The sequence below is a fragment of the Lepidochelys olivacea genome, assembly GCF_965140295.1.
Source record: "Lepidochelys olivacea isolate rLepOli2 genome assembly, chromosome: 7".
NCBI classification, from domain to species: domain Eukaryota; kingdom Metazoa; phylum Chordata; order Testudines; family Cheloniidae; genus Lepidochelys; species Lepidochelys olivacea.
In genome coordinates this window covers 1,786,839-1,802,045 of record NC_140417.1, presented here as the reverse complement: position 1 = coordinate 1,802,045, position 15,207 = coordinate 1,786,839, and the positions used below count along the sequence as shown (strand labels likewise).

Below are 15,207 nucleotides of genomic sequence, written 5' to 3'. Positions count from 1 at the left end.
AGAACATTTTTTCACCCCAACTCCTTTCCCAAAAATAGCTGAAGTGTTTGGGTTGAAACATTAAAAAAAAAAAACACCCAAAAAGGCTGAGAAATCTGAGCCCCAAATAATAAGTTACTGTGGGAAAAGCCAGACTTTATCTTCAATTTAAATAATTTTAAACTACATTTTTAACAGGTCTTGAAACTCAGTATTCCCCTCAAGCAGTTCCTTTCTGCAGTCTATCTTTCATTTGTGATCTTTCCTCATACTCCAGCATTCCAACCTAAACAGTATCACCACAACACTGGTCTCAAATACACGGATATTCATTTTTATCTAAAATGAGCCTTCCACATCTTGTAGAGTTTTCCAAATGCAGTAGTGGCTAGACCAATTCATTTTATGTCATCTTCACAATTCCCATTCTTTGATACTAATCCTCCAAGGTACACAAATTTTTCCCACTTGTTCTAATTCTTTGTTTCTATCTTCAATCTTTACCTCTTTTTTTGTATTCCAGTTGCCACAGTTTGTCTTCTCTATGCTGATCTTAAATCCAATTTTTCTGCTTTCCCAGTCTACCTCAGTAATTATTCTCTGTAAATACTCCTCCTTTGTCAAAGCCATGACATCAATATATAATCTGTAACTTCAAGGTTATTCACTGTCTTCCCATGTAACATGACTTCTCATTCCATCTCTCAGTGCTATAGCCATTGCTACTTCCATTACAAAGCTGAGCATATCTGGCAACAGTATGCATCTTTATCCCACTCCTACATGTCTTGAACCATGCAGTCTGCTTCCTGTCTACTCTCACTGCACTCCTCAACTTGCTGTAGATGTTTTCTATCAGATTGAGCAATTACTCAGGAATGACATGCATTCTCAAGACTTGCCATAACCCTTTCTGCAAAATGATATCAGAAGCCTGTTTGAAATTTATAAAGTTGTTGCAACAGATTTGGTTGTGTTCTAGGCGTCATGCTGTCTGGAGCGGCTCACAACTGTGAGTGCCAAACTTAGGTTAGAACGTAAGAAAACAGGGCAGACACCCCAAACTGGTGGTATATTCTATAATTATATTTCACCAAGCCAGTAACAAATTTGAACTCCTGGATCACTATACCAATCTTACTGTGGAGTCACAGACAGCTGCCTTCAGCACTCCAGTCTTATCCTGCCACCCAGACAAACTGGACTTGGTGATAATGGTCACAAACAAACAAAAAATAATCACACCACATACTGATTCTTTGGGATTGCAAATAACCAGTAACTTACCCTAGGTCAGCTGGTACTTTGGAGCTCACACCAAAGAAAATGCTGACAGCCAATTCTATAGTAAACTAACTACAGGTTTATTAGCTAAGAAAAAATGAGAGTTATTGAGAGTTAAAGCAGGTAAAATATAATAGGTGAATCAAAGTTTGCAAATCCAAAATGACAGCAGTTGATGTAATACACAGCTAGTTTCCCAAAAGTCTTTTCATGAAACCCTGATGTTTCTGGGGATCTCCACTTTGCACGTCATATCCTCTCTGTAAGAGTTCAAGTAGTCAGCGATAAGGATTATTCTTTTGAATCAGGTTTCAGAGTAACAGCCGTGTTAGTCTGCATTCGCAAAAAGAAAAGGAGTACTTGTGGCACCTTAGAGACTAATCAATTTATTTGAGCATAAGCTTTCGTGAGCTGCAGCTCACTTCATCGGATGCATAGCCGATGAAGTGAGCTGTAGCTCACGAAAGCTTATGCTGAAATTGGCTAGTCTCTAAGGTGCCACAAGTACTCCTTTTCTTTTGAATCAGGATTTATAGTGTCTGCTCAAAGACGACAATCTGAACAATGTCTTCACCTGTGTGGGGCAGTGAATTTCCATTGTCAAACATAATGGCCCTTACTTTGAAGTTAGCATTCTTCTTCATTTACATATCCAAGGCTCCAATCGCATTTGACGGGTAATTTACCTTTTACATTGTGTATATATCCCTGTAAGTGGTCAGTTTGGATGAGCTATTACCAGCAGGAGAGTGAGTTTGTGTGTGTATGGGGGGGGGGGGGATGTGAGAAAACCTGGATTTGTGCAGGAAATAGCCCAACTTGATTGTCATGCACATTGTGTAAAGAGTTGTCACTTTGGATGGGCTATCACCAGCAGGAGAGTGAATTTGTGTGGGGGGGTGGAGGGTGAGAAAACCTGGATTTGTGCTGGAAATGGCCCACCTGATGATCACTTTAGATAAGCTATTACCAGCAGGACAGTGGGGTGGGAGGAGGTATTGGTTCATATTCTCTGTGTATATATAAAGTCTGCTGCAGTTTCCACGATATGCATCTGATGAAGTGAGCTGTAGCTCACAAAAGCTTATGCTCTAATAAATTGGTTAGTCTCTAAGGTGCCACAAGTACTCCTTTTCTTTTTGCGAATACAGACTAACACGGCTGTTACTCTGAAACCTGTAATTAATGTAACAGCAAACAACAATCCCTCATTAGTTTTCATGAAGTTTACACATCAAGTATATTCTCATCTTAACACTGACACATACTTTTGATCTAGGGTTAACTAGTTACAGGAATATACATAATGCAATGCAATAGCAATCAATGGGTTATAGACAAATGAAGACAGTATCTTTAACATTTCTTTTAACTAAACTAATACACAAATGAATTGGCCTAATTATACTACAATACCTTTTGTTGCTCCTTTAATTTCTATTAGCTTATGAGTGAACTAGCCTCCAGCCCAGTCCTGAGCTGGCACCAGGGTAGACAGCATCACACTAGGTATTTCTCCAATACCTGTCTTATCACAAATAGTTGATCTACTGTATTTCACCTCTGTCTAAATCCAAATCACTCTTCTGCAAGCACTGCTTTATTCAGATACCTCTTCATTCTCCTCTGCAACGTCTTGACGGATGCTTTTGCCAGCATACTCAATACAATGATTCTTCTGTAGTTCTTTCACTTACTCTTAACTCCTTTTTTATAGATTGGTAGTATTATCACTTTCTCACATACACTTAGCACTTGATCTTGCTTGGAAATTTTGTTAAATAACTTGTGCATCACCTTTATCACATGTTCCTTGCCTGCTTGCAACAGCTCTGCGATTATGTTGTCACTTCCTGGTGCTTTTTTCTTTTTCAAGCTTTCTACTGAGATCTTTACTGTGTCTTCTAAGAGTTCCACCATCTTGTCTCCCATATTTGTACTGGGAAGCTTCTCCGGGAGCTTTTCATCTGTGTTCACGACATTGTACAGGTCTTCAAAATACTCTTTCCATCGCTTATTCTTTATTTGTTCATCCTCAATTAATTTGTCCATGCTTATCTTACACCTCTGTTCATGGCCTGGTATGTAAGCCAAGAGTGGAGGAAGCTTACCTTATAGAATCATAGGACTGGAAGGGACCTCGAAAGGTATCTAGTCCAGCCCACTGCACTCATGGTAGGACTGAATATTATCTAGACTATCCCTGACAGGTGTTTGTCTAATCAGCTCTTAAAAATCTCCAATGATGGAGATTCCACAACCTCCCTAGGTAACTATCACCCTAACAGTTAGGAAGTTTTTCCTAACGTCCAACCTAAACTTCCCTTGCTGCAATTTAAGCCCATTGCTTCTTGTCCTATCCTCAGCGGTTAACAATAATAATTTTTCCTCCCTCCTCCTTGTAACAACCTTTTACATACTTGAAAACTGTTATGACCCCTCTCAGTCTTCTCTTTCCAAGACAAAACAAATCCAGTTTTTTCACTCTTCCCTCATAAGTCATGTTTTCTAGACCTTTAATAATTTTTGTTACTCTTCTCTGGACTTTCTCCAATTTGTCCACCTTTCCTGAAATGTGGCACCCAGAACTGGACACAATACTCCAACTGAGGCCTAATCTTACGCGGAGCAGAGCGGAAGAATTATTTCTGGGGTCTTGCTTACAACACTCCTCCTCATACAGCCCAGAATGATGTTCGGTTTTTTTGCAACAATGTCATACTGTTGACTCATATTTAGCTTGTGGTCCACAAGGACCCCCAGATCCCTTTCCGGAGTACTCCTTCCTAGGCCATCATTTCCCATTTTGTATGTGTACAACTGATTGTTCCTTCCTAAGTGGAGTTCTTTGCATTTGTCCTTATTGAATTTCATCTTATTTACTTCAGACCATTTCTCCAGTTTGTCCAGATCATTTTGAATTTTAATCCTATCCTCCAAAGCACTTGCAACCCCTCCCAGTTTGGAATCGTCCGCAAACTTTATAAGTGTACTCTCTATCCCATTATCTAAATCACTGATGAAGATATTGAACAGAACCAGATCCAGAACGGATTCCTGCAGGATCCCACTCGTTATGCCCTTCCAGCATGACTGTGAACCACTGATAACTACTCTCTGGAAACGGATTTCCAACCAGTTTTGCACCCACCTAATAGTAGCTGCATCTAGGTTGCATTTTCCTAGTTTGTTTTTGAGAAGGTCATGCAAGACCGTATCGAAAGCTTTACTAAAGTCAAGATATACCATGTCTACTGCTTCCCCCCATCCACAAGGCGTGTTCCCCTGTCAAAGAAAGCTATCATGAAGAGGTTTTAAAAACATAAGACTAACAAAAACTAGTATAAGACATGCAGCTTTAATCACACATTTGTATGATAGCTCCATGTAACTAATATAATAAGGTTCAGTTATTGCTATTACAACTCCTATAAATTTATCAAAAATGTGCAGTGAAAAAGATGAAGTTGCAACCATATTACCAAACATAATTTTAGCCCAGTTGCGTGCATTAGTAATCTGGTTTTACATTCGCTGCAAGTTCACGCTAACATATAGAGCATAAACAAATATCCTGTTTCTCAATAAAGACTCATTATTGCACTGATCATCAATGAGACCACTAATACTTCAACACTGAAGATGCAGTGAAATGCCTGTATGTCCCCTTTCGATGGTCACTTAGCCATTCTGCCCCTACACTATGGAGTTCACAGCCTTTGGACATCTGGAATAGCTCCATTTTCTTATTTAAAATTTTATTTAATTGCTTTTAGCCAGTTATTGGTTCAGGATGGATTACTTTAATATTTACATTAACGTAAAATGGCTTGAGACCACCCCAATAAGGTGCTTTAATGAGTTGTCACTGTCCCTCCAAATTCACCACTGCAATAGTAAAATATATGCTAGTGTCAAAATAATGAAAAAGCTCTGATTATGGTCCGCTTCCTTATGTGCGGCAACACCCTTGTCTCCAAATCATGCCCTTAATTGAACCTGAGCAATTGCACTGCAGACTAATAGGGCTGCCTAGGTGTAAATGAGGACATAATTTGGTCACAAGGGGACTATACATGTGAAAATAATACAAAGATCCTAAAAGATCCTTCCTTCTCATTCACTATCACAGGAAAGGACCCACGCCAACTATCTAACCTCAGGCTGAATTTGCACAGATGATTTAGAAAAAATATCTTTTTATTTAAAAACTGAGAATATTTGAACTGGAAATAATTGACAGACAATAAACAGGGAACTCACAATGCCATTTTCACAAAAGTACTTTTAAAAGTAGAACTACATTAACTAATTTCCTGGACAACTATCCAAGTTTAGTTAAATGAAAATCAAAGAGAATTTAAGATGATTTGTGCTGTGCTCTGGCGGAACAGTGGAGTTCTGATGGTTCAATAGCACTCACTTTCAATGTCAACTTAAAAAAAAAAAAGAACAAAACAGTTGGTAAAATCAAATGAGAAAGTTGCAAAATATTTAACCATGTGGAAGAACTATGCCTGGGAACAAATGCATCAATTATGCTTCCTGAACAAATGGACATTTGCAAATCTGACATTTTTAGCTATGGCAGTGTAGCTGTAGCCCTGTCGGTCCTAGAATATTAGGGACACAAGACAGGTGAGATATCTTTTATTGAACCAATTTTTGTTGGTGAGAGAGAAAAGCTTTTGAGCTACACACAACTCTTCTTCAGGCTCCTCCCTGTGGCTCGAAAGCTTGTCTCTCTCACCAACAAAAGATGGCCCAATAAAAGATACTACCTTGCCCACCTGTCTGTCTAATTTTTAGCTATTATTTTCTGGAGGCATGGTGCAGGCATCTGCTGTTCTTAAGATAACTATCTCTTCAGGTTAGACACAGTGACAAAAACTGACTATTGGAGAAGGCCTTATTTTGTGCATTGTGCTGAAGATAAAACTGACAGCAATCTGGAAGATTAGCAAGAAGAAATAGAAGCAGATTCAAATGAAAGAAGCTGAAACATTCCCAGAGTTATTTAGATGAGTCTTTTCTGTGGCCCCTGTGACATATGTCTTCAGAAATGTATCCTGACTGAATGGTTATTAATGTTGAAGTTGCCTTAAAGCCTGAAATTGTCATTAATAGGAAAAAGGTTTTTCCACTAACCTATCATTTGCAATCTATTGATTTCTAAAATAAACAGAGAGAATTATAATTTAAATACAATAACTACTATGTGCTAAATACAACAGACAAGTGTTAATAGGCCACAAACTGGAAAGTCATTGCTTTCAATAAGCACACATTTAAAACCTTTTCAGAAGTGTATTAAAATAATAAGGGAAACTTTACCTGATACTCTTCTGTTAAATCTGTTAATTACTGGAGCTGCAAAACAAAGAAAAAAATCAGTTAAAGGTGAAATTACTGTTTACTAAAATAAGTCATTAAGAATCAAAATGATCACATTTGGTAATACCACTATATTTTTTCTATTTTATATCCCACCCTATTAAAATCTTACAGACACTTTTCATCCGCTTCCTTATGTACAGGAAGAGTTTGGATATTTAAAGCTAAGCTAGATTTTCCAAGACTGTTATAGAATAAAAAATAAAACAGCCCTTTAGTACGTGGTATTTTCTTCCCATTACATTAATCAGGTTACCATCTCAATCTTCTTTTCGATAAACAGATTGAGTTCCTTAAATCTCTCATTGTAAAGCATTTCTTCAGTCTCTCAAGTCATCTTTATGGCTCTTTCTGCACCATCTCCAAAATTTCAACATCCTTTTTAGAATGTAGACATCAGAACTGGATGCAATATTCCAGCATCAGTCTCACCAAGTCTGGATACAGAGGTAAAATCACTTCCCTACTCCTTGGTTCATCCATCCAAAGACTGAGTTAGCCTTTTTGCCACAGTGTCGCACTGGGGACTTATGGTATGTTCAGTTGTTTGAAAAAGATCTCTTGGTCAAAGTGGACAGTCTGCTCTGATCCGAGATTATGACCTTGCATTTGGCTATATTCAAACACATTCTGTTTGAATGGGCCCAGGTGAACTAGTGATCCAGATTGTTCTGTATAGCTGTCCTGCCATCATTTGCCACTATAGGTTCTCCACAATTTACCATCAATGGTTTTATATTTACTATAGATCATTGATGAAATATTGAATAGCATCACATATGGAATCAATCCCTGCAGAGCCCCACTCAGAATACCCCCATTTCATGATTCCCTATTGACAACGACTTTGAGAAGTAATAACTTTATAAGCAGGCCAGAGAGCTCCTCAGCCAACTTTTAGGAATCAGGTGCAAGTTTTCTTGGTCTGCTGTTTTTTCGTTTTTTGTTTTATTCCCTAGCAGATGCTGTTCAATACCCCCTTCATTACTAATGGACTGGAAAGTAGTTCCTCATCATATGACATGAAAATATCATCCTGCTTCTTTCCAAATACAAAGCAGAAATATTTATTGAAAACTTCTGTCTTTTCTGCATCTGCACAGATAACTTTCTTTAAATCAAGAGTGGAACAAGCAAAAGTAGAAAGATAAAGCTGAATGGTGCCGCTGAAGACAAAGAATGGCACTAGGGCCACTCTTTCTGCCTATGTGGAAGAAAGAATGGCAGTACAAAAAGAATCAAACCAAAACCTCACAGTCTCCTTCCAAGGAGAGAAAAGTGAAACTATGCAATCAAAACTACAGACAAGCCCAACCAACAGCTAGAATGGCTATATTGGCAGACTACCATAAAGAACAATGTGCAGTGCTAGCTCAAGACACCAGAGAATCACAGCCCCGTATGGAAAAAATGTTTCAAGTGGAAGAAAGAATGGACAACAACAACTAGGGATGAATGAAAAATATTAGAGACTGAGACGTTGGATGGACCAGGGAAGCGCAAGGGCCTGAGAATTATTATGTATTTTGCTGAAGGGAAAGAAGAAATAAAGCAAGAAGCCTGGGATTTGGATCAGATTTATCAACATTTCCGTATTTACATAAAAGTGTATCAAAATAGGGAGTTCTCTCCAAGAACACTCTACTACATCAAGCATACATGAACCATGCATAGGAGTGTTATAGTGGCCATGTCAAACAGAGTTTTCCCACTTAAATTTTTATTAAAAACTTACTTTGTTTTTAATAAGAACATTGCCATGATAATTTGATCACAGAACTTTAGAGGGGTGTGTACCAACACACACAATTTGTATGCCATATATCAAGGTTGATAGAGCAAAGCATAAAAACACTTTTTGATACTTCCTTACAGAGATATCCACTATATAAGCTTAGGAGCACAATTTGTGCCCCACTCTTGTACAGTGCACTGGCTGTAAATACCAAGGCATCATCTAAGACCTGCATGATTACTTTGCCTTATATTTTGGAGCACAGTAGATCTGGGACTTTTAAATGCTACCAGTTGGAAATGCTGAATTGTACACACAAATGCAACTCAGGTGTTTATGGCACCTTTTCACAGATTTAGCTCCAGGGATGCAATAATTTTAACTCTAAATGCAGTTCACTCCTCAAGACAATCAATCATCACATATGAGTATATGAGCAAATAAAAAAAATCTGCCCCTTCACTTCCATGGATGCAGAGTCTGAAGACTTTAATTTGCTGAACATTTTTCAAAAGCTATCGTATTTAGGCATGTTAACATTCCAGAATTGCACCACAAATTAAATATTTACATTATTACATAGCTACTATTATTACCAGAACAAGTCAGTAACATAACAAACCAACAAAGGTAGAGACTATTACTAGAAGTCATAACATGAAAGACCTACCATATTTTACTACACTAACTCTCCGAATCACCATAGGGTAACAGAATTTTCTGCTGAAGTAAAATTTCATCTCATGACTGAGAAATTCAATTTTTTTCTTCTAACATAGCTGGCATTGATATGGGATTGATAAAGTTTTTTGCCTTTCAAGCTTCTGTGAGCAGTAAATACAACATCTGAAGAAGCTCTTAGAAGGAAGACAATATGGATATTGAGTGATCAACTGTTGTGACCTGCACAGGATGTGCCATGTTTGTCTTTCTCCCAGAGGATAGAAGCAAAGGTTAAAGGACTAGAGACCTACGTATCAACCCTGCATTGCATCAGAGAAAAGGAAGACTTTCTGTATAGAAGTCAGTGTTTGGCACTGCAGGCACAGCAAGTTGAAGAATCAGAGAGGGTAGTACAGAGCAGAATGGGGAAGAAAATTAGTAGCATGTGACCTCCAGAAGAAGAAAGAGGAGAACCTGTGTACCCCCACTGCAAATAGAGGTAAGAAGCCGTTTTCAGGCTCTCTGCACAAGTACTATGGTGGAGAATGGTTTGGAAGAGTCATCTGAGGCAAGAGACCAGAAGGCATGAGATCCATTGTCCTAGGGGGTTCCACCACCACCACTCCCAAGAGGAAGAGAGAGGTGGTGGTGTTCAGGGACTCCCTCCTAAGGAGGGCCAAGTCACCCATCTGCTGTCCAGACCGGGAAACTTGAGTAATGTGTGCTTCTTGCCTGGAGCTAAAATTCAGGATGTGATGGAGTGTCTGCCAAGACCGATAAAGCCCTCAAACCGCTATCCCTTCTTACTTCTCCATGTGGGCACCAATGATACTGCCAAGAATGACCGTGAGCAGGTCACTGCAGACTATGTGGCTCTGGGAAAAAGGATAACGGGGTTTGAGGTGCAAGTCGTGTTCTTGTCCATTCTCCCTGTTGAAGGAAAAGGCCGAGATAGGGACCATTCAATTGTGGAGGTAATGCATGGTTACACAGGTGGTGTCAGAGAGGGGGCTTTGGATTCTTTGACCTTTGGATGTTGTTCCAGGAAGGAGGATTGCTAGGCAGAGATGGGATCCACCTAACGAAGAGAGGGAAGAGCACCTTCACTGGCAGGCACACTAACCTAGTGAGGAGGGCTTTAAACTAGGTTTATCGGGGGGTGGAGACCTAAGCCCTGAGGTAAGTAGAATACTGGGAGGAAACACAAGGAGGAGGGTGCCACAGGGCAGGCCTCCTGATTCATACTGAGAAAGTAGGGCAATTGGCTAGTTATTTTAGGTGCCTGTACACGAACGCAAGAAGCCTGGGAAACAAGCAGGAAGAACTGGAAGTCCTGGCACAGTCAAGGAACTATGATGTGACTGGAACAACAGAGACTTGGTGGGGTAACTCACATGACTGGAGCACTGTCATGGATGGGTATGAACTGTTCAGGAAGGACAGGCAGGGGAGAAAAGGGGGAGGAGTTTCACTGTAAGTAAGAGAGCGGTATGACTGCTCAGAGCTCCAGTCCGAAACTGGAGAAAAGCCTGTTGAGAGTCTTTAGGTTAAGTTTAGAGGCAAGAGCCACAAGGGTGATGTCGTGTTTGGCATCTGCTATAGACCACCAGACCAGGAGGATGAGGTAGATGAGGCTTTCTTCGGACAACGAACAGAAGTTTCCAGATCACAAGTTCTGGTTCTCATCGTGAACTTCAATCACCCTGACATCTGCTGGGAGAGCAATACAACAGTGCACAGACAATCCAGGAAGTTTTTGGAGAGTGTCTGGGACAACTTCCTGGTACAAGTGCTGGAGGAACCAACTCGGGACTGTGCTCCTCTTGACCTCCGGCTCACAAAACAGGGAAGAACTGGTAGGGGAAGAAGAAGTGGATGGCAACCTGGGCAGCAGCGATCATGAGATGGTCGAGTTCAGGATCCTGACAAAAGGAAGAAAGGAGAGCAGCAGAATACGGATCCTGGACTTCAGAAAAGCAGACTTGGATCCCCTGGGAGGCTAATATGAGGGGGGGGAAGGAGTCGGGAGAGCTGGCTGTATTTTAAAGAAGCCTTATTGAGGGTGAAGGAACAAACCATCCCAATGTGCAGAAATAATAGCAAATATGGCAAGCGACCAGCTTGGCTTAACAGTGAAATCCTTGCTGATCTTAAGCACAAAAAGGAAGCTTACAAGACGTGGAAACTTGGACTACGGAGGAGTATAAAAATATTGCTTGAGCATGCAGAGGTGTAATCAGGAAGGCCAAAGTACAATTGGTATTGTAGCTAGCAAAGGATGTGAAGGGTAACAAGAAGGGTTTCTACAGGTATGTTAGCAACAAGAAGGTGGTCAGGGAAAGTGTGGGACTCTTACTTAATGGGGGAGGCAACCTAGTGACAGATGATGTGGAAAAAGCTGAAGTACTCTATGCTTTTTTTGCCTCGGTCTTCACCGTCAGCTCCTACACTGCTGCACTGGGCAGCACAGTATGGGGAGAAGATGAGCAGCCCTCAATGGTGAAAGAATAGGACTATTTAGAAAAGCTGGACGTGCACAAGTCCATGGGGCTTGGTGCAATGCATCTGAGGGTACTGAGGGAGTTGGCTGATGTGATTGCAGAGCCATTGGTCATTATCTTTGAAAACTCATGGCAATCGGGGGAGGTCCCGGATGATCGGAAAAAGCAAATATAGTGCCCATCTTTTAAAAAGGGAAGAAGGAGAACTATGATGTGATTGGAATAACAGAGACATGGTGGGGTAACTCACATGATTGGAGCACTATCATGGATGGGTATAAACAGTTCAGGAAGGACAGGTGGGGGAGAAAAGGTAGAGGAGTTGCACTGTATGTAAGAGAGCAGAATGTCTGCACTGGATGGGTCTCACAGTTCTGGGTCTTGATATTCAGTACCAGGATTGGTACTAGAACTAGGGTTCTGCTCCGAGGGAAGAAGTGGAGGTGCTCTAGATTCCAATACAACGGAGTAAGACCTTCTAGTATGTGTCCCCTGCATTGGAGGAAAAGCCCAAAGGTTCCAGAACAGCCACTGTGCTGGCATCTGCCACTGTGCAGGTAGCCAAGCTGCAGGTGGGATGCCCTGGGTTGGGTCTGTCATCGGGTGATGTCAGGTGGAGTGTTGATGCTGGCTCCTGCAGGAGACATACAACTCTGCCTCTCAGGATTCCCTTTTAGAAGATCAGGGAGGAGCAGTGCTGGCAAACAGTGCTGGCAGGGAGGGGACCAGGCTGTGCCATCAAGACTGGTTTCCCTTTTCCTCTATTGTGGTGGAGAGTCCATCGGTGCCAGAGTAAATGGTGCCTGTTCCGGGGTTGGAGTCAACAGCACCAGACAAGTTACAGGAGCCTCAGAGTGGCCCAACATGGGTTGCACTCTGCTACCATCTCTTTGCCCCGCAGACCTCGGAGTTGGGGGATCGCTTTCTGTCCATCTTCTTCTGCTTCTCTCTCGGCACCAGTGGAGAACAGTGTTGAGAGTCCCTTACCATAATCATCATCTTCTGCACTGGGAATGATGGACAGTGCCAGGAGTCCTGAGAAGCAGAAGGAGCATCCTTTTCCAGTGCCAGAGATGTGAAGCAGTATTGACGCTCCTAAGAGAAGTCGGAGTGACTCAGCTCCGAGGGATGACTAAGTACTGCCTCCATGAGGAGAAACCTAAGCCTAACGGTCTATCTTTTTTGGTGCAGGGCCTGAAGCTTTTGCAGATCTTGCAGTGTTTCCACATTTGAGTTTCCCCAGGTACTTAGACAGCTGGAATGGGGGGTCACAGACAGACTTGTGGCATGAAGCACAAGACAAACTCTGGAGACCGAGGCATCCCTAGTGCCCAGAGGAACTTACCCCGCTGAGCGGGGTTTGCTATCCTAAATAACTGTCTTAATAACTGAAATTTAACAACTACAAATAGAGATGACTATACAAAATAAAAGAATCCAAGTCCACTGAAGGAGTATATGTGAAACACAAGAACAAACTCTAGTTCCAGCAACAGTAAGAAGGAACTGAGAGGGTGGTGGGTTGTCAGGACCCTTTCTATCAGCACCATGACCATGCGACTCCAGGGGGCACCAGAATCAACCCGACAGATACCACTGAGGGGAAAACTTTCTGGTGGCAGTGCTGGAGGCAAGCACACACCAACACTGGAATGGACATGGGCAAGCACTTGAAGAAGAACAAGAATGTTCTTTGCTTCAGAAAAGCAAGGTCCATCCGCAGAGACCAAAAACAGATCATGAACAAATAAAAGCAAATCCCTTAAGATTTTAAAATTTTCAATCAGATCATTTAGGAACTTTTGCATTGCTTTCATCGAGGTTTCACCTGTAGCAACAACACTCAATGTGGGAAAATGCAACATCTTTCCTGTTAAATCTGTCTGAAAGATTGCACGATTCCTCTGATGGGGAACACTTTTTCAAACAGATCCCCAACATGGCTTGCACGGCCTTGGAGCTGCAAATTGAGGGAATTAAAGTGATCAGTACTGAAAAGATACCTGTGACATAGAGGGGACATCATTAATAAATTCTAGGAACTCAGAAGCCTTATTGGTCTTGTGGTTTGGAAGGAATTTTATTATTTCTTTTTAAAGTGCACAAAATATCTCTAACACATACCCCCTACTAAACAGCAAATATCGCTGTGTTGCAACAGGTCACTATATTTGGCTGAAACGTCTTGTAAAAGAGCTTTAAAAACACGATGTTGCAAGCTAGAAGTTGAGCATATGTAGTTCACTAATCTCTTCACAACATCCATTGGTTTTTTCAAGTCCCCAGACAACTTATCACACAGGACAGTCTGATGAATAACACAGTGAAGTGTATTTAATGAAGGATATATTGCAGCCAGACTTGAAGCAAAGCCCTTCTCTTTCCCTCTCATGGAGGGACCTCTGTCTGTAGCAAGCAAGCTTGCTTTCTGCAGATCTAAACCTTTTTTATTTTTCAAAAAAAGCCTCTCTCCTGTGGTTTAGGTTTCTAACTGTATTAAGCACAAAAATTCTTCCTTGAAAATTTCACCATCATAAAATCTAACGAACAGCGATAGTTGTCCAGTATCACTTAAATCTCTTGATTTGTCCATTGCAAGAGACATGTATTTGGTGTTTTTAAATCAGAAAGCAGTGCTGACAGACCATCCTCAAATTACTTCCAATCTTCGCTCTGCCATGGAATCAGACAGGGGAACTTGCTTCACAATGTCATCTTTGTTTTTATCTCTGGCATTTACAACTTGTACTCTTTGACAAGCTCGGCATCTAGAAAAGGCTTTCTTTTTAGCTAGTACTCACATTATCAGAAGAGAGGCAGCTGTTGCTTTTTCCTGTACTCGTGCTGATGTTGTGAGAATGACATCTGAAGTGTGATATGGAGAATTCAGGATTTTCATAGAATCATAGAATATCAGGGTTGGAAGGGACCTCAGGAGGTCATCTAGTCCAACCCCCTGCTCAAAAGCAGGACCCATACCCAATTAAATCATCCCAGCCAGAGCTTTGTCAAGCCTGACCTTAAAAACGTCTAAGGAAGGAGATTCCACCACCTCCCTAGGCAACGCATTCCAGTGTTTCACCACCCTCCTAGTGAAAAAGTTTTTCCTAATATCCAACCTGAACCTCCCCCACTGCAACTTGAGACCATTACTTCTTGTCCTGTCCTCTTCCACCACTGAGAATAGTCTAGAACCATCCTCTCTGGAACTACCTCTCAGGTAGTTGAAAGCAGCTATCAAATCCCCCCTCATTCTTCTTTTCTGCAGACTAAACAATCCCAGTTCCCTCAGCCTCTCCTCATAACTCATGTGTTCCAGACCCCTAATCATTTTTGTTGCCCTTCGCTGGACTCTCTCCAATTTATCCACATCCTTCTTGTAGTGTGGGGCCCAAAACTGGACACAGTACTCCAGATGAGGCCTCACCAATGTCGAATAGAGGGGGACGATCACATCCCTCGATCTGCTCGCTATGCCCCTACTTATACATCCCAAAATGCCATTGGCCGCCTTGGCAACAAGGGCACACTGCTGACTCATATCCAGCTTCTCGTCCACTGTCACCCCTAGGTCCTTTTCCGCAGAACTGCTGCCTAGCCATTCGGTCCCTAGTCTGTAGCTGTGCATTGGGTTCTTCAGTCCTAAGTGCA

At 41.4% G+C, this 15,207-nt stretch overlaps 1 protein-coding gene across 1 annotated transcript in view; it reads right to left on the bottom strand.

The window, feature by feature from the left end:
• The window catches only part of PRKAR2A (protein kinase cAMP-dependent type II regulatory subunit alpha), a 157,400-nt gene that overhangs the window by 88,213 nt on the left and 53,980 nt on the right, over positions 1 to 15,207 (bottom strand). Inside the window, exon 2 of the mRNA XM_084634923.1 lies at positions 6,598 to 6,633. Within this exon, the coding sequence (XP_084491049.1) occupies positions 6,598 to 6,633 (36 nt within the window). The remainder of the gene's footprint in view (positions 1 to 6,597; positions 6,634 to 15,207) is intronic.